General features: G+C 47.0%; 1 protein-coding gene across 1 annotated transcript in view; it reads left to right on the top strand.

The window, feature by feature from the left end:
* Nucleotides 1-20,016, top strand: part of TPRG1 (tumor protein p63 regulated 1) — a 36,074-nt gene continuing 16,058 nt past the window's right edge. Inside the window, exons 1-4 of the mRNA XM_083364051.1 lie at nucleotides 1-53; nucleotides 5,046-5,261; nucleotides 8,208-8,299; nucleotides 11,642-11,818. Coding sequence (XP_083220177.1) covers nucleotides 5,109-5,261; nucleotides 8,208-8,299; nucleotides 11,642-11,818 — 422 coding nt within the window. The 5' untranslated portion in view covers nucleotides 1-53; nucleotides 5,046-5,108. The remainder of the gene's footprint in view (nucleotides 54-5,045; nucleotides 5,262-8,207; nucleotides 8,300-11,641; nucleotides 11,819-20,016) is intronic.

Genomic DNA, 20,016 nt, shown 5'->3' with positions numbered 1-20,016 from the left:
CACAGGTAGAGCTAGGAAGATTGCAAGGAGCTGGTGCCGCACACCTGAAGCAGGTAAGGGCTGCTGGATCGATTCTCCTTGAGCTGGCCAGGTGTGTGTGTGTGTGTGTGTGTGTGTGTGTGTGTGTGGTGGAGGGGTACCAGGGAAGACAGGAGCTTGCAATGTCCCCCCCCCCTATTTCTGGGATTGCTGGGACCCAGCACATTAATCCAAGCCAGGATAAAAGTCTCAGGGACAGCATGAGATAACTGACCAAGCTAATGTTGGTTTGATGGAATTGTTTACTTTTTAATAGCTCAGAGCAGGGTTTCTTGGCAACTTGTGAATGGTGGACTTCAATTCCCAGAATTCTCTAGCCAGCCATGACATTAATGTGGCTTGTTTGGCTGAGGAATTCTGGGAGTTGAATTCTTGGCTGGCTGAGGAATTCTGGGAGTTGAAGTCCACCCAACTTCAAGTTGCAAGCTTGGCTGGCTGAGGAATTCTGGGAGTTGAAGTCCACCCATCTTCAAGTTGCCAAGTTTGGCTGGCTGAGGAATTCTGGGAGTTTACGTCCACCCAACCTCAAGTTGCCAAGCTTGGCTGGCTGAGGAATTCTGGGAGTTGAAGTCCACCCAACTTCAAGTTGCCAAGCTTGGCTGGCTGAGGAATTCTGGGAGTTGAAGTCCACCCAACTTCAAGTTGCCAAGCTTGGCTGGCTGAGGAATTCTGGGAGTTGAAGTACACCCAACTTCAAGTTGCCAAGGTTGAGAAACATGGCTTAGTATGTTGTATGTGACCAATTCTTTGGTGGCACTTTGGATCCTTTGAGACCGCAAACCCAAGAAATCATTCATTCAGACCCAAGCGCCGTGAGAAGGCAGTTGTTGGCTAACACACCCGCAACCCTGTTTTTCTAGTATCTTGTGAATCCAAACTGTGGCTAGTTTATGGTTTGGCTGGTCTGTTCACATGACATTCTTAACCAGGTTTGTGCTTGCAGAGGGTCCCAGGGACTGCACGTTCAGCAGAGCAAATCTTTTACAGAAATGTTGGTGCAGTGTCTCAATGTTTATTTCAACATTCAGAAATAAATGTTCAAAAATAAACCCTTTTTGAGAATTGTCCAGGGCTGTAAATCAATTAAAAACTCAGCCAAATGAAGCAAAACCAGACAGAAAAATAGTATTACGGAAACTCTTTGATTGAGATGCTGCCATCTTAGCCAGCTGGTGAAATAAAGACCCGCAGATGCTGTCACAGCAGGCTGAGTTTAGTTAATATTAACCTTGGTTGTGATTGCCAGGGAAGATAGTAGGCAGGAAACTTTACGTTGCAGTGGCCCCATTCACACAACCTGCAAGCCTAACCTGTTCAGCTAGCCAGCTTCCGATTAGTCTTGGTTAGCTTCTTTCCTGTTTTAAGTGCGGCACGAATCTTACTGCGTGCCCAGAACATAGGTCAATTAAACCCAGGTCAAGCGGTTGTGCGAATCTAGTCTCCGTGAAATGTTTGCCCGTTGTAGTCCTCGGCTTACAATAGTTCATTTAGTGACTGTTCGAAGTCACAGTGGCACTGGGTAAAAAGTGACTTACGACCGTTTTTCACACTTACGACCGTTGCAGCGTCCCCGCGGTCAGGCGATCAAAATTCAACGCTTGCCAACTGACTCATATTTACGACGGTCGCAGCATCCCAGGATCACGGGATCCCCTTTTTGCGACCTCCTGACAAGCCAAGTCGATGGGGAAGGCAGATCCACTTAACAACTGCATGATCTGCTCAACAACCGCGGCGATTCACTTAAGAACTGTGGCAAGTAAGGTTGTGAAAAGGGGGCCAAACGCGCTGAACAGCTGTCTTGTTTAGCAACAGGAACCTTGGGCTGGGTTGCGGTCGTTAGTAGAGGACCTCGTGTATCCCCAAACCCTGAGGCCCAGAAGAAGCCCCCGTGACGTTGTGTGCGATTGAGGTGGATCCCCTGAGATGCGACTAGATCCCATGCAGAGAGCCTTGCTGGGCTCACTGGCTCATCTCCTGGTGTCACCCTATCAAAAGGAAAATTTCCTAAAGGAGGGGGGAAAATGGTGGTGGAGAAGGAGAAGGAGAGCTAGAAGAGAGGGGGGAAGGAGCAAGGGAGGTGGAGGAGGAGGAGGAGGAGGAGGAGAAATGAGGGAGGGGTGGAAAAAGGGAGGAGGAGGAGGATGACAGGAGGACAAGATCTCGTAAAGACGCCCTCCTTGCATTGCAGGCTTGCCGTACTCATTAGGGAAGTGACGCATATTCTGACTTGGCTGAACTTTCTTTCTTTCTTTCTTTCTTTCTTTCTTTCTTTCTTTCTTTCTTTCTTTCTTTCCTTCCTTCCTTCCTTCCTTCCTTCCTTCTTTCTTTCCTTCCTTCCTTCCTTCCTTCCTTCCTTCCTTCCTTCCTTCCTTTCTTTCTTTCTTTCTTTCTTTCTTTCTTTTTTCTTTCTTTCTTTCTCTCTCTCTTTCCTTCCTTCCTTCCTTCCTTCCTTCCTTCCTTCCTTCCTTCCTTCCTTCCTTCTTTCTTTCTTTCTTTCTTTCTTTCTTTCTTTCTTTCTTTCTTTCCTTCCTTCCTTCCTTCCTTCCTTCCTTCCTTCTTTCTTTCTTTCTTTCTTTCTTTCTTTCTTTCTTTCTTTCTTTCTTTCTTTCTTTCTTTCTTTCTTTCTTTCTTTCTCTCTTTCCTTCCTCCCTCCCTCCCTTTCAACTCCCTGTTCTTCCTCCTTCCCTCCTTCCCTCCCTCTTTCCTCCCTCCTTCCCTCCTTCCTTCCTTCCTTCCTTCCATCCTTCCAAAAAGGCTTTTAAGAAGAGACAGCCACTTGTCTGAAGTGGTCTAGGGTCTCCTGCTTCAGCAGGGGGTTGGACTAGATGACCTCTGAGGAGGAATTCCCTGACAGTCAGAACAATTAATCAGTGGAACTGCTTTCCTCCAGAAGTTGTCCAGTGCTCCTTCACTGGAGGCTTTTAAGAAGAGACCGGACAGCCATTTGTCCGGAATGTTATAGGATCTCCTGCTCGAACAGGGGGCTGGACTAGATGACCTCCGAGGTCTCTTCCAGCTCTGTTTTTCGGTTATTTTGAAGTAGCTGATGACCTCCACGTCAAGCGAACTAAAACACCAGCCTGTTTTTGCTTGGGGAACATTTTGTATGCCCCGTGTGTGTGTGTGTGTGTGTGTGTGTGTGTGTTTGTGTGTGTGTGGCAACCTGATCTTGAGGCTCTCCAAAGGCAGGAATTTCAGTGAAGAGAAGGATGGCTTTGTGTAAATAAATTAAAAATAAAAACTGGCTCCCAGCCGCGGGAACTCAGAGGCCGCAGATTAAGTGCATCGTTTCATCTGATCAATTGGGTTCCTCCCCCCCCCCCACACACACCCCCACCCCCAGCCACTAAGGAAAATTGGAGCTTTTCCAGACAGGGCCCACTTTAAAATTTGCTGGCTGCTTTTTGTGCCTGCCCGTTCAAAGTTGCCTTGAAAGAAAAGAGGGCTGCAGCCGATCTCCAACAGGATGAGTACAGGATGAGTCCAAAAAACATCCCTTTTTTTTTTCTCGGCCGGTCAGTAGCCGAGCAGAACAAGACCCCTGGACTAGATTTGGAGAGAGTTTTGCTGGGCAAGACAGGAACAAGCGGGTGGGTGAGAAGGTTAATTGGCTGCAGAAGGCAGCTTTCCGAGAAACGCACCCAAATTGCGCAAATGACCTCAGCAGTGGTGGGGAAAGCGTCGTTCTCTCTCCAGCCGCAAATTAATCTAGGTTGCTTCTCTCCTAGATGAGTTTCCATCCATTGTTGCCTCTTGTCCTGCCCTCAGGTGCTATGCAGAAGAGGGGGAGCCCCCCCCCACTTCACAGGGGCTGCCCCAAAGAAGAGGCAGTCAAGCTGTTCTCCAAAGCTCCTGAAGGCAGGAGAAGAAGCAACGGATGGAAAATTATCAAGGAGAGAAGCAACCTAGAACTAAGGAGGAACTTCCTGATAGTGAGGACAATTAAACCAGTGGAACAACCACCTGCCTCCAGAAGTGGTGAATGCTCCAACACTGGAAGATTTTAAGAAGAGAATGGACAGCCATTTGCCTGAAATGGTATAAGGTTTCCTGCCTGAGCAGGGGGTTGGGCTAGATGACCTCCAAGGTCCTATTCTATTCTATTCTACTCTATTCTATTCTATTCTATTCTATTCTATTCTATTCTATTCTATTCTATTCTATTCTATTCTATTCTATTCTATTCTATTCCATATATTCTATTCTATTCTATTTCTATTTACATTCTATTCTAATCTTTCTCCTATTCTATTCTATTCTATTCTATTCTATTCTATTCTATTCTATTCTATTCTATTCTATTCTATTCTATTCTATTCTATTCTATTCTATTCTATTCTATTCTACTCTATTCTATTTTCTATTGTTCTATTTTCTATTCTATTCTATTCTATTCTATTCTATTCTATTCTATTCTATTCTATTCTATTCTATTCTATTCTATTCTTATAGAATAGAATAACAGAATTGGAAGAGACCTTGTAGGTCATCTAGTCCAACCCCCCGCCCACGCAGGAGACCCTCCACCATTTCTGACAGTCCAGTCTCTTCCTGAAAGCTTCCAGCGACGAAGCTCCCACAACGTCTGAAGGCAACGTCTGTTCCTTCAGTTAATTGTTCTCACTGTCAGAAAATTTCTCCTTATTTCCAGGTTGAATCTCTCCTTGATGAGTTTCCATCCATTGTTCCTTGTCTGGCCTTCAGACGCTTTGGAAAACAGATTGTCCCCCTTCTCTCTGTGAGACCCCCCTCAAATATTGGAGCACTGCTATCATGTTCTGGTCCTTCTCTTCTCTAGACCAGCCATGCCCGGATCCTGCAAGATGGCAGCCCCATCCAAGCGATTGTAACCCCACCTCTTCAAGCGGGGAGTTTGAGCACCAGCTTGCAGCTGCCATCTTGCAGTAAAGCTTACCCAATCATAACCTCATACCTGATGCAGCCGATAAGGGGGAAAGTTGGCTATTGATTTAATCCTGGGTTGATTTTTTTTTTGTCTTAAGGCTGTGAAAACGTTGGCCGGAGGAACTAGGCACGAGGTCCAGATTTTGGAGAGACAGAAAGGGATGGAAGAGAAGGTTGAAAGCTGCCTCATGGCTGAAGTATCTCCTCAACCCAAGGCCAACTTCACTTCACAATCACCGTCCAGCCCCAGGACCTTGCTCTACCCCCAACGTTATGCTGATCCGTACGACTCCAGGAAGTATTTTGTAACACGGGTGAGTCAACTCAACCACTGCAGGGGACCTTCATGGGGTTGGCAAGGGGTGAGGATCATGAATAATAATAATAATAATAATAATAATAATAATAATAATAATAATAATAATAATAACAACAACAACAACAACAACAACAACAATAATAATAATAATAATAATAATAATAATAATAATAATAATAATAATAATAATAATAAAGTTGGAAGGGACCTGGGAGGTCATCTAGTCCAACACCCTGCTCAGGCAGGAGACCCTATGCCATTTCAGACAAATGGCTGTCCAGTCTCTTCTTAAAAACTTCCAATGTTGGAGCATCCACCGCTTCTGGAGGCAAGGAGTTCCACTGGTTAATTGTTCTAACTGTCAGGAAGTTTCTCCTTAATTCCAGGTTGCTTCTCTCCTTGACTAGTTTCCATCCGTTGCTTCTTGTCCTGCTTTCAGGCACTTTGGAGAATAGCTTGACTCCCTCTTCTCTGGGGCAGCCCCTGAGATACTAGAACGCTGCTATCATGTCCCCCCTCGTCCTTCTCTTCATTAAACTGCACATACCCAATTCCAGCAACCGTTCCTTATATGTTTTAGCCTCCAGTCCCCCTGATCATCTTTGTTGCTCTTCTCTGCCCTCTTTCTAGAGTCTCAACATCTGTTTTTACATCGTGGTGACCAAAAGTGGATGCCGTATTCCAGGTGTGGCCTTACCAAGGCCTTGTAAAGTGGTATTAATACTTCACGTGATCTAGATTCTCTACCCCTGTTAATGCAGCCTAGCACCGTGTTGGCTTTTGTGGCAGCTGCAGCCCACGGCTGGCTCCCATTTAAGGGATCGTCCACTAGGACTCCGAGATCCCTCTCACAGTTGCTACTATTGAGCAAGGTACCCCCTATAGTACTATACCTGTACATTCGGATTTTCTTGCCTAAATGTAGAACCTTACTTTTTCCACCATTGAATTTCATTTTGTCAGATAGCACCAGGAGTTTGAGTCTGTCCAGATCCTCCCATCACTGGGCTGGCTTCTTGGGTAAACACCCAGGATCTGGCTAGGCTCAGGAAGGGACAAGAAACACATCTGAAATATGCAGCTCTGGGCCCTATCATCCCTGTTACACACCCCAGAGGCAGGATTTGGGCTTTTGGTCCAGTTGGGGGTTAAGGGTACCCCAGTTTGCATTCTTGCTTCAGAAGGAAGTTAGGAGACGTAGTTTCTTTGGGCTGACAGTATTCTGGAAAAGATAATCATGCAACGAATCAGCAAACACCTAGAGGCAAATAATCATTACTAAAAGCCAACATGGGTTTGTCAAAAACAGATCATGCCAGACAAATCTTATTGCATTCTTTGACCAAGTGACTAAATTAGTGGACCAGAGGAACGCTGTGGATGTAATTTACTTGGACTTCAGTAAGGCATTTGATAAAGTAGATCACAACCTACTACTTGATAAGATAGAAAAATGTGGGTTAGACAGCATCACCACCAGATGGTTTCGTAGCTGGCTGACAGGCCGTACTCAGCGTGTAGTCCTCAATGGAACGGCATCTACATGGAGGGAAGTGTGTAGTGGGGTGCCCCAGGGCTCTGTTCTGGGCCCAGTGCTCTTCAACATCTTCATCAACGATTTGGATGAGGGGATAGATGGGGAACTCATCAAATTTGCAGACGACACCAAGCTGGCAGGAATAGCCAATACTCCAGAAGATAGGCTTAAGATACAGGAGGATCTGGACAGACTCGAACACCGAGTGCTATCTAACAAAATGAAATTCAATGGTGAAAAAAGTAAGGCTCTACATTTGGGCAAGAAAACCCAAATGGACAGGTATAGTATAGGGGGTACCTTGCTCAAGAGTAGCGACTGTGAGAGGGATCTTGGAGTCCTAGTGGACAATCACCTAAATAGGAGCCAGCCGTGTGCTGCAGCTGCCACAAAAGCCAACGCGGTGCTAGGCTGCATCAACAGAGGGACAGAATCGAGATTCACGTGAAGTGTTAATACCACTTTACAAGGCCTTGGTAAGGCCACACTTGGAATGCTGCATCCAGTTTTGGTCACCACGATGTAAAAAAGATGTCGAGACTCTAGAAAGGGTACAGAGAAGAACAACAAAGATGATTGGGGGACTGGAGGCTAAAACATATAGGGAACAGCTGCTGGAATTGGGAATGTCTAGTTTAATGAAGAGAAGGACGAGGGAGGACACGATAGCGGTGTTCCAGTATCTCAGGGGCTGCCCCAAAGAAGAGGGAGTCAAGCTGTTCTCCAAAGCACTTGAAGGCAGGACAAGAAGCGACATGAAAACTAGTCAAGGAGAGAAGCAACCTGGAACTAAGGAGGAATTTCCTGGCAGTGAGAATGATAAACCAGTGGAACTGCTTGCCACCAGAAGTTGTAGATGCTCCAACTCTGGAGGTTTTCAAGGAAAGGTTGGACTGCCATTTGCCTTGAATGGTATAGGGTCTCCTGCCTGAGCAGGGGGTTGGGCTAGAAGACCTCCAAGGTCCCTTCCAAACTTAGTCTTCTATGTTCCAACGAAGAAAAGAGATGGATTTTTCAAGCCCGTGGGGTCAACATCAGCCCTGACTCAACCCCAGATCTACACATAGGACCCGTGAATGCATAGGAGCCGGGGTCCACATGCAACCCGAACGATGGTAAACGCATTAGTTGCAAATTTACCATCTTCTCAAAGTTGGTCTCGGAGGAGCCGGGTGCCCTTCAAGGACTTCTGGATTTGATCCTCATCCGCAGGAAATAAGCCACCTTCGTCGGAAGCCTGGAGCTTTGGCTTGCCTTCCTGGTGGTGTCCACTCCTCCATGGCAGGTGTTCAGAGACAGGTGGGAACCCCCAGGTGGCTGGAGAGACAGGTGAGGGGAACGTGGGAGGAATTCAAAACCAGCTTGTGGCTTTTACCATCTGCCTCTTCCTCCTCTCCATTTTAGCCAGGAGCCTTCGATCAAGCCATGGAGGACCTCAAGGCCCATCTGGCAGCCAGCAAGGGGGAGGCGGCTCGCAGCTTCTGGCTACTCACCGAGTAAGCACTATGGAGGTCTTGTAGTTCTCGTCACAGAGTTGTTTACGCTAAATCAAGCCCAGTTCAGGTAATGCTGAAGTTACGGCCACTGCTGAGCTTGGCAAATACGGCCATAACTCACGATGGGTGTCAAGTGCAATATACACGGCCAGGGCCCATTTTACGGCCTTTCCTGCAATGGTCATAAAGTGAACGTGGCGGTCGTTAAGCAAACCCACTGTTTGCTACGGGCCGGTTTTCGGAAGAGGCTGGCAGTAAAGACAGATTTCCTCCCCAGAACGGCAAAAAAACAAAACCCAAAGTCACGTGGCTTTAGAGTTTTAAATGCTGGCTTGTTGTTGAGTTTGCAATAGTGGCGTATATATATAGTAATAATCTTAATAATAATAATAATCTTAGTAATAATAATAATAATAATAATCTTAATCTTAACAACAACAAAACAACAACAACAACAACAAAACAACAACAACAACAACAACAACAACAACAACAACAACAATAATAATAATAATAATAATAATAATAATAATAATAATAATAAAGTTGGAAGGAACCTTGGAGGTCATCTAGTCCAACCCCCTACTCAGGCAGGAAACCCTATACCATTTCAGACAAAGGGCTGTCCAGTCTCTTCTTAAAAACTTCCAGTGTTGGAGCATTCACAGCTTCTGGAGGCAGGTTGTTAATAATAATAATAAAGTTGGAAGGGACCTTGGAGGTCATCTAGTCCAACCCCCTGCTCGGGCAGGAAACCCTACACCATTTCAGGCAAATGGCTGTCCAGTCTCTTCTTAAAAACTTCCAGTGTTGGAGCATTCACAGCTTCTGGAGGCAGGTTGTTAATAATAATAATAAAGTTGGAAGGGACCTTGGAGGTCATCTAGTCCAACCCCCTGCTCAGGCAGGAAACCCTAGCCTAGACCATTTCAAACAAACAGCTGTCCAATCTCTTCTTAAAAACTTCCAGTGTTGGAGCATTCACTGCTTCTGGAGGCAAGGAGTTCCACTGGTTAATGGTCCTCACTGTCAGGAAATTTCTCCTTAGTTCCAGGCTGCTTCTCTCCTTGGTGAGTTTCCATCCGTTGCTTCTTGTCCTGCCTTCAGGGGCTTTGGAGAATAGCTTGACTCCCTCTTCTTTGGGGCAGCCCCTGAGATACTGGAACACCGCTATCATGTCACCCTTCATCCTTCTCTTCGTTAAACAAGACCAACCCAATTCCAGCAACCGTTCCTTAAGCGGCAAGTGGATGAAGAATATAATAGGAATGGAAGCCTGCCTTGATTGTCCCAACGGTGCTTTTTCAAAAAGACTGCTGGACTTTGGGGTTTCGTTTTTTTTCCCCTTGAAAACATTTCGCTTCTCATCCCAGAAGCTTCTTCAGATCTGCAGAAGCCCTGAACTGAATTGAAGAAGCTTTTGGGATGAGAAGTGAAAAGTTTTCAAGGAAAGAAAACAAACAAGGAAGTCCAATTGTCTTTTCCAAAAAAAGCACCTTTTGGGACAATCATGACCTGGAGGACGAAGAGTCTCCGTAGATACCCCGTCTCGATTGCAGTGATACACACAAACACACCGATACATGAACCTGCTTTGTTCAGCTTGTAAATCTCTCGGGTTGGAGGGAATGGGTGATTCATTTAACGGAGGTTTTATTGTCTTTCTTCCCACTCTCCCTTTAATGGGTCTCTTCCCGATTCTCTCCTTTACTCTGAAATGAAATTCTGCATTCTTTAGGGATATTTGTTTGTCTGCTGTTGTGATAAATAGAACCGTGGGTTCTACCCTAATCATCCCTAAAAAAATTCCCTAGGCTCAGTAGCAAATATTTCAAATTAAATTTGAACATTTGCCTTCTCTAGGGGCTGCTTCAGAAGGGCCCAAAATAGTTGTTTCTGCTTGCTTGGCAGAAATTATTTAATTGTCAACTCCGGCAAGCTCAAACATTATTCTATATATATAAAACAGGAGAAAATTTACTTAATAAAAGTTTCTCGCAGAGTGAAGAGCAGAGATTTATTTTCCTGTACTGCCACCCAGAGGACACAAAGAGAACAGCACCTTAGCTCCTTGCCAATTCTGCTTTTTGGGGTTAGGGCTTTCCACCCTCACAGCCACTTTAAGAGGGGTGGACTTCAACTCCCAGAATTCCCACGCTGGCTAGGGAATTCTGGGAGTTGAAGTCCATGCATCTGAAAGCTGCCGAGGTCGGTTTGGAAAAATCCTGCTCTACAGCTGATAAATTCAAAACAATTTTTCAACTCGAGAACCCCCGGTATCCCTTCCGACTCTGTTCTTTGGTTATAATGAAAAATGGGGATTCCCACATCCTGCGTTATTCCTGGCCCTTGACCAGGATTGTTACAATGGTTGGAAACTAACCAAGGAGAGATCAACCGGGGACTAAGGAGAAATTTCCCAATGGTGAGAGCAGTTAACCAGCGGAACAGCCTGCCTCCAGAAGTTGTGGGTGCTCCAACATTGCAGGTTTTAAGAAGAGACTGGACAGCTGTTTGTCTAAAATGGTATGGGGGTCTCCTGCCTGAGCGGGGGGCTGGACTAGATGACCTCCAAGGCCCCTTCCAACTCTGTTATTCTGTTATTCTGCATTCAGTTGAAACTCCACCTGCTTTTTAATGCGCCATCCATACATGCAAAATTAGGTGAAGCTTCAATTCATTGACTTTTTTTGACCCTTGGGTGGCTGCAATAGTCCCTGGGCTAAATTCCCATAATGCAGTGAAGCCCGAGTTTATCCCTTATTGGACTTTAAATGCATTGGATCCTGTTTCCATCAATGGATCCCCTAAATAATGAACTTCCGACTTTGTTATTCTTTGTTCTGTGTTGTAAATCTGATCAGAATCAGAATAGAGCTGGGAGGGACCTCGGAGGTCTTCTAGTCCAGCCACCTGCTCAAGCAGGAGAACCTATATTGTTTCAGACAAATGGCTGTCCAGTCTCTTCTTAAAAACTTCCATTGATGGAGTGCCCATGATTTCTGGTGGCCAGCTGTTCCACTGATTAATTGTTCTCACTTTCAGGAAGTTTCTCCTTAGTTCCAGGTTGCTCCTCTCCTTGACTAGTTTCCATCCGTTGCTTCTTGTCCTGCCTTCAGGCGCTTTGGAGAATAGGTGCACCCCTCTCTTCTTTGGAGCAGCTCCCCAAATATTGCAAGGCTGCTATCATGTCCCCCGTTGTCCTTCTTTTCTCTAGACTGGCCAAACCCAATTCCTGCAACCGTTCTTCAAAGGTTTTACTTGCTTTCTCCTGGGCAGAAATTGGGGATCCAAATTGCCCAGAATCTTCTTGCTATTTGTCCTTTGTGTGCTTCCTCCAAGGATCGATCACTGGAACATTGAAAAGGAACGGATCGTGGTGTTCACCGACGCTGCCCTCCTGGTGTGCAAATATGACTTCATCATGCTCAAATGCCTGGATCTTCAAAGGATCCCTCTGCGCTACATTGAGAGGATCTCCACAGGACCCTTCGCTTTTCCAGAGAAGTCTTTGGACAGGTGAGGCTCCGCGGCTCAGCGATGGGGAGGGAGGGGATCTAGTAGCTTTCCAAGAGGGGACGCATTTCAACCGCCGACATGAACACTGTGGAAACCCCACGTTGATTGCCAACTAGGTAGGATCTCCTGGGGGGAAAAAAAAGTCGAGAGGGTGTTTAGGTGCAATCCCAAAAATGCTTTTCCAATAGGTAACTGGATGTTTTTGATTAGGCAAGACAAAACAAATGCACAGGTGCAGAAGAGGTGGTACCTTGCTCAATAGCAGTGACTGTGAGAGGGATCTCGGAGTCCTAGTGGATGATCCCTTAAATAGGAGCCAGCCGTGCGCTGCAGCTGCCACAAAAGCCAACCCAGTGCTAGGCTGCATTAACAGAGGGATAGAATCAAGATCACGTGAAGTGTTAATACCGCTTTACAAGGCCTTGGTAAGGCCACACTTGGAATACGCCATCCAGTTTTGGTCACCACGATGTAAAAAAGACGTCGAGACTCTAGAAAGAGGGCAGAGAAGAGCAACAAAGATGATTGAAGGGCTGGAGGTTGAAACATATAAGGAACGGTTGCTGGAATTGGGGATGTGTAGTTTAACGAAGAGAAGGACGAGGGGGGACAGGATAGCAGCCTTCCAGTATCTCAGGGGCTGCCCCAAAGAAGAGGGAGTCAAGCTATTTTCCAAAGCACCTGAAGGCAGGACAAGAAGCAACGGATGGAAACTCATCAAGGAGAGAAGCAACTTGGAATTAAGGAGAAACTTCCTAACAGTGAGGACAATTAAGCAGTGGAACAGCTTGCCACCAGAAATTGTGGGCTGGAGATTTTTAGGAAGAGACTGGATAGTCACTTGTCTGAGTCTAGGTCCTCTTGCTTGAGCAGGGGGCTGGACTAGAAGACCTCCAAGGTCCCTTCCAGCTTCTATTCTATTCTATTCTATTCTATTCTATTCTATTCTATTCTATTCTATTCTATTCTATTCCTCATTATTCTATTCTATTCTATTCTCCTTTCCAGACGTGTGTGGAAATGATGTGGTTTAGAAACAATGGCATCCCTAGTTTTCTTGCCAACAGCTTCTGGTGGCAAGCTGTTCCACTGGTTAATTGTCCTCACTGTCAGGAAATTTCTCCTTAAATCCAGGTTGCTTCTCTCTTAGGTCAGCTTCCAACCTTTGTTTCTCATCCTGCCCTCTGGTGGTCTGGTAAACAACGTGGCCCCCTCCTCTTCCTTGTGGCAGTCCCTTGAATACTGGAGTAACTGCTATCGTGTCTCCCCTATTTCTTCTTTTCTCTAGACCAGCCCAACCCAAGTCCCGCAGCCGTTCTTCATGTGTTTTAGTCTCCAGGCCTTGGATGCTCTTAGTTGCTCTTCTCTGAATTTTTTCCAAACTCTCAACATCTTTTCTGTGATATGGTGACCAAAACTGGCTGCAGTATTCCAGGTGTGGCCTTACTAGGACTTTATAAAGCAGTACTAATACTTTGTGTGATTGTGATTCTATACCTCTGTTTACCCAACCCAGGATTGTGTTAGCTTTTTTGGCTGCTGCTGCACACGGCTGGCTTACAGTCAAGTGATCATCCACGAGGACTCCGAGGTCCATCTCACAGGCGTTGTTTTTGAGGCAGGTCTCACCCAGTCTGTACTTACGCCTTTGGTTTTTTTCATGCCTAAATGTAAGACTTTGCTTTTCTCCACCTTGAAACTCATTTTGCTGGACAGGGCCCGTTGTTCAAGCTGGACTCCCAAAAGTACCCAAGAAGGGGTCCCTAAATGAAAGGATTTGAAATCACAGGTAGTCCTTGACTTACAATGGCTCACTTAGTGACCTTTCAAAGTTGCAACAGCACTGAAAGAAAAGTGACTTAGGACTGTTTTTCACACTTAACGACCATTGCAGCAAATATCTGGTCATGTGATCAAAATTAAGAAGTTTGGCAACCGACTCGTGTTTATGACAGTCGCGGTGTCCCGGGGTGTGTGTGTCTCACGTGTTCCCCTTTGGCGATCTTCTGATAAACAAAGTCAATGGAGAAGCCGGATTCATTTAACAACTGTGTTGTTAACTTAAAAACTGCAGTGATTCACTTAGCAATGGGGGCGAGAGAGGTCGTAAAATGAGGCAAAACTCACCTAACAACCATCTCACTTAGTAACAGAAACTTTGGGCTCCGCTGTGGTCGTATGTCAAGGAGAACCTGTACTGAGATTGTGCTAATTAGCAGTGAGCAGCTAGGAAGAGTTCAAAGATTAAAGCTTACTTCCACCAGGTAACACAGGAGTCTTCCAACTTGTCCCTTTTAGGACTTGTGGACTTTAACTCCCAGAATTCCTCAGCCACGCACACTGGTTGAGGAATTCTGGGAGTTGAAGTCCGCAAGTCATGAAGGGGCCACAGTTCCCCCACCCTGGCTGAGGAATTCTGGGAGTTGAAGTCCGCAAATCATGAAGGGGCCACAGTTACCCCACCCTGGCTGAGGAATTCTGGGAGTTGAAGTCCGCAAATCATGAAGGGGCCACAGTTACCCCACCCTGGCTGAGGAATTCTGGGAGTTGAAGTCCGCAAGTCATGAAGGGGCCATAGTTCCCCCACGCTGGCTGAGGAATTCTGGGAGTTGAAGTCCACCAGCCATGAAGGGGCCACGTTTGAAGACCCCTGAGGTAACAATTAGAGAAAGTGGTTGAAAGCTTTCACCTGGCTGAAACCAGGTGAAGGTCTCACCTGTATCTGCAAAAAAAAAAATAACAACCCAAAGGTCGCAAAGGAACCAGAAGGACAGAGCTGAAATCTACCTTTCCTCAAGTTTCTAAAGTTGAGGAACACCAAAGGTGAGGCCACCTCAAGAGTCCTGCCCTGGAGGTGTGTAAATTGAACGAGGACCCAGCTGAGGACCCCATTTTATTCTTTGTTTCTGAAAGAACAGAAGGAAGTAAGGAAGCACACACTTTAGGGAAGGTCTCCACGCGGTTTCTTGGCTGCTTTCTCCAACCCCGGTTGAGATGTCTTCCCGGTTGGGGGCTCCGCCAGTTCCAAGAGGTCTCCACACCCATTTGCACCATTCAGGTGACCCTGAGGACACAGGCTGACCTCCACGACTCTCAGAGAGAGTACTAAGGACCAGATGACTGCAAGGCATATAAATCCTTCCGTCCTCCTCCACCACTCGGCGAGAAGTGAGGAAGCTTCTTGGACGAGAAGCGAAGCGTCTTCAAGGAAAAACGAAGTTCAGGTGCCCTAAAGGTGCTTTTTCAAGAGAGAACTGGACTTTTTCTTTTGTTTTTTGTTTTTTTTCTTTGAAGATGTTTCGAGTGGCATCCAAGAAGCTTCTTCGGCTCTTCAGCTCCGCGTGGTGGAGGGGCCGAAGAAGCTTCCTGGAGGAGAAGCAAAATGCCCTCAGAGAAAAAGTAGGAAGCCCAGTTGCCTCCTGAAGAAGCACCTTTGGGACAGCCAGGACCGTGGATGACTGAGGGTCTCCGTAGACACCCAGGGAAGAGAGGCTCGGATCCTCCAGGGTTCAGAAGATACGGAAGTCCCCAAGGTTAGGAGATCTTGGCATCTCTGATGTTCTAACCGTGGTTCGGGATCTTCCAGCAGAGTCTCCACACCCTTTGACTGGTATCTCAGTCACCAAGGTTGTTCTCCGATGATGCAAAACATCTGCAAAGATAGTTTGGGGACTGGAAGCTAAAACGTATGAAGAATGGCTGCGGGAATCGCGTATGTCTAGTTTAATGAAAAGAAGGACTGGGGGTGACATATAGTTCTATTCCAATATTTGAGAGGCTCCCACAAAGAAGGGGAGGGTCCCCCTATTCTCCAAAGCCCCCGAAGGCAGGACAAGAAGCAACGGGTGGAAACTAACCAAGGAGAGAAGCAACCTGGAACCAAGGAGAAACTTCCTGACAGCCGAGGACAATTAACCAGTGGAACGGCTTGCCACAGATGTTGTGGGTGCTCCGTCACTGGAGGCTTTCAAGAAGAGACCGGACAGCCATTTGTCTGGAATGGTAGAGGGTTTCCTGCCTGAGCAGGGGGCTGGACTAGATGACCTCCATCCCTGTTGTTCTGTTCCTCTGAGTTGGAGGCAGGAAGGTTGGCAGGGAATTTCCCCGATGAGTTTTCTCTCCATGCTCCAGCAGGTGGCGCTCTTCTCTCTGGAGATGGCAAGACTGGCCTTCTCCGCTGGAGCTCCTGACAGGGTGACCAAGAACTGGGTACCTCCGTCAACGTCTTCTTTGCCTGTCCTGGTTCACCGAGAGGGAGAGGGAGAGGGAGAGGGAGAGGGAGAGGGAGAGAGAGAGAGAGAGAGAGAGAGAGAGAGAGAGAGAGCAAAAGAGACAGAGCAAGAGAGAGAGAGAGAAAGAGAAGTGGAAAGAGAAACAGAGCAAAGGAGAGAGTGTGTGAGAGAGAGAGAAAGAAAGAGCAAAAGAGAGAGCGAGAAAAAGAGAAAGAGAGAGAAAGCGAGAGAAAAAGAGCAAAAGAGAGAGTGTGTATGAGAGAGAGAAAGAGCAAAAGAGAGAGAGAAAGAGAGAAACAGAGAGAGCGAGAAAGAAAGAGAGAAAGAGAGAGAGAGAAAGAGAAGGGGAAAGAGAAACAGAGCAAAAGAGAGAGTGTGTATGAGAGAGAGAAAGAGCAAAAGAGAGAGAGAAAGAGAGAAACAGCGAGAGCAAGAAAGAAAGAGAGAAAGAGAAAGAGAGAGAGAAAGAGAAGGGGAAAGAGAAACAGAGCAAAAGAGAGAGTGTGTGTGAGAGAGCGAAAGAGCAAAAGAGAGAGAGAAAGAGAGAGAGCGAGAAAGAAAGAGAAAGAGAAGGGGAAAGAGAAACAGAGCAAAAGAGAGAGTGTGTGTGTGAGAGAGAAAGAAAGAGCAAAAGAGAGAGTGTGTGTGTGAGAGAGAAAGAAAGAGCAAAAGAGAGAGAGAGAGCAAGAGAGAGAGAGAGAGAGAGAGAGAGAGAGAGAGCGCACATGGCCTCTAAACCCGGGTGCCATCTCTGGGCGAGGAGGATCTCCTCCGAGTTGGGAGGGGCCTGGCATTTTTGGACCGAGGCCACCTAAAACTTCCACCCATGCCTTCTTCTGTAACCACCATTCCTGGTCTCTTCTTTCCTCACCTTGCAAGAGAGCCAGGACAGGACTTATTTCACGGCTGTTGACATTGCTCAAGATTTCTCCGGCCGGGCAGCTTTTGACCTGATCTGACCCCACTTCCTAAACCTGGAGACTTTGAGGAGCCCTCCTCCGGTTCGTTGGTGCAGGGATGACCCAGTCTGGAACCCAAATAAAAGCCTTCGGCCATCGGGAAATTCCTCCTTGAGTTGCTTAATTCCACTTCACGGCTCCTTTGCTGGTTCCAGGGGGTGGGTGGGTGGGGGTGGTCTTCACACCCAGCCCTCTTGCTAAAGGGTGTGTGTGTGTGTCCTTTTTGCAGACAAGCCCCTTCTCTTTTGCAAGCTGGTCGGTTTCACTCTCCGATGTGTGTCTAACTTTACTTCCCTTCTGTCACCTTCTCAACATACGCTAAATAAGTTAATAACCTGCAAGGTTTTACAACGAAGCACCAGGAAGCGGACGAGGGGGTGAATGGAGAGGGTCAGCAGGGCTGGGGTTGGGGAGGGGGAAACACCAGAGAAAGGGGCTGGGGGCTGACCCTGAACAAGGGGGCACCGTCACCACGTAGCCATGCAGATAGCCCTCGACTTACAGCCACAATTAAGCCCAACGTTTCTGTCGTTAAGTGAGACGCGCATTGAGTTTTTGCCCCATTTGATGACTGCCCTTGCCACCGTTGTTAAGTGAATCGCTAAGGGGGCTGTTAAGCAAATCTGGCTTCTCCATTGACTCTGCTGGTCCGAAGGTTGCAAAAGGGATGCTGGAACCGTCGTAAACGTGAAGCGGGTGTGGAGCATCTGAATTTTTGATCCCGGAGCATCTGAATTTTTGACTGTCATAAGTCGATGACTACCTGTATTGCGCAGCTTGTCCAGGTGTTCAAGTGGTCTCTGTTCTTTTGCCCCATCCGGTAGGGGGTTTCCAAACTTGGCAACTTTAAGACTTGTGGACTTCAACTCCCAGAATGCATTCCTTTCGAAGTGCATCCCTGCGCTGGCCTGCTTATTCTCTTGCAATCCCTTCCTCTGCGATCTCTCCGCTCCAGAGGATAGAATTAAAAAAAAAACAAAAAAACGAAAAGGCCTGGCTGTCTGGGGAATTCTGGGAGTTGAAGTCCAACGAGTCTTAAAAGCTGCCAAATGTGGAGACCCCGGATATAGGAGGGAGTGATCAGATCCCCCCATTCTAAATAAAATAAATTCTCCTCCCCAGCTGAACTGGCAACGATCCAGCCAGAGGCTCTGAAGTTTGAGTTGAGCTGAGCTGTGCCGGCTTGCAGCCGTTGCCCCCTGCAAAGGGCAGGGAGTACGCAAGCGCAATTACCGGCATACCCACAAAGACACACAGACACACACCCTAGAGAGATTGATTTGGCACCGTTCTTCCGCTCGGGCTGGTAGGAACACACCAATCCCCTGGAGGGGCACAAAACAGCCCAAATTATTGGATGACTCAAGAGACGCCTGCAAGGAGGCGAGGAGGAGGAGGGTGTGTGTGTGTGTGTGTGTGTGTGTGTGTGTGTGCTTTCAGCAGATCAAACCTTCAGATCTTGGTGTGGCTCACCCACCCCTTCCTCTGCCCCCACCCCGCTCCATCCCACAGTTTAATTTGCAAGGAGGGGGGGGGAATAAACCTCCAGCACCAGGCCGCAAATTTGGCTCCCAGCTGCGTTTTTCCTCCTCCCTCCCCACAATAACACTGGCTTTCCTCTAAAGTGGCTGCTGCTGGGCGATTTGCGTTTCAGTCAAGAATAAACACGTTTTTTGGGTGCCTGGTCTGCCTGACCTAAACTTAGTTAGCAGGAGATTGGAAGAACCCGTCGCCTTTTTTGCAGGCCGGCTTTGCCCCCTCTGCGCCCTCTGCTCGCCCAGGAAAGGCACCCTAGCAAAGACAGTTGGGTATGTCTGGTTTAAGGGGGTGACATGACAGCAGTCTCCCAATATTTGGGGGGCTGCCACACAGAAGAGGAGGGGGCTCCACCTGTTCTCCAAAGCCCCTGAAGTCAAGACAAGAAGCAACGGATGGAAACTCATCAAGGAGAGAAGCAACTTAGAACTAAGGAGAAGCTTCCTAAAAGGGAGGACAATTAACCAGTGGAACGGCCTGCCCCCAGAAGTTGTGAATGGTCCAGCACTGGAGGCTTTGAAGAAGAGACTGGACAACCGCTTGTCTGGAATAGTATAAGGATTCTTGCTTGAGCAGGGGGTTGGACTAGAAGACCTCTGAGGTCCCTTCCAGCTCTGTATTCTGTTAATTAATCAGTGGGATGACTTGCCTCCAGAAGGTACGGCTGCTCCATCTCTGGAGGCTTTCAAGAAGAGACTGGACAGCCACTTGTCTGAAATGGTACAGGTTTCCTGCCCGAGCAGGGGGCTGGACTAGAAGACCTCTAGGGTCCCTTCCAACTCTTGTCATTCTGTTATCTCCCATCCCCTGGATGGCCTCATCGCTCTGAGGATAAGACCATGGGCCCTTGTGGGCTGAACAAGGAGAGCAATTTCCCTGGACCTTCTCCTGAAATGTTTTTCCAATACCCGTGTGGGATCTCCAACGTAACAACTGCTTTAAACTCAATGTAAGACGCTTCCAACTTGATTATCAAGAAATTCAATCTTTGTCACAGACTTGTTACAAGTGCGGAGTTTCTTACCTATCATCCCTGTCATTTTTAAGGAGGGGTGGTTTAGTTTGGTTTTTCATTTTAATTCCTTCGAATTTGCACTTTTTGTTTGACGAATCGATACGTAAAATGAAATGAATAAAAGAATCCTGACGCTGCCTTTCGAAGCGGCCTCTCACTCGTAACTATGGCTGCATCACTTGGCTGGCGTAAGCTCCAGAGCTGTGTTTCCCAACCTGGGTCACTTGAAAATGGGTGGACTTCAACTCCCAGAATACCCCAGCCAGCCAGGACTGTTTTTTTTAAAATTGTTATTATTATCCTAGAGATTGCAGAGGAAGGGATTGCAAGAGAATAAGCAGGCCACAATTGGGATACACATCAAAAGGAATGCATTTGTGCAAGGGAATTCTGGCAGCTGAATTCCACCCATCTTCAAGTGGCCAAGGTGGAGATACAGTATATTGCTCCAGACCA

The sequence above is a fragment of the Vipera ursinii genome (assembly GCF_947247035.1).
Source record: "Vipera ursinii genome assembly, chromosome: 5".
Classification (NCBI taxonomy): Eukaryota; Metazoa; Chordata; class Lepidosauria; order Squamata; family Viperidae; genus Vipera; species Vipera ursinii.
Note: the sequence above shows the minus strand (reverse complement) of the source record. Positions and strands in the feature narration are given on the sequence as shown.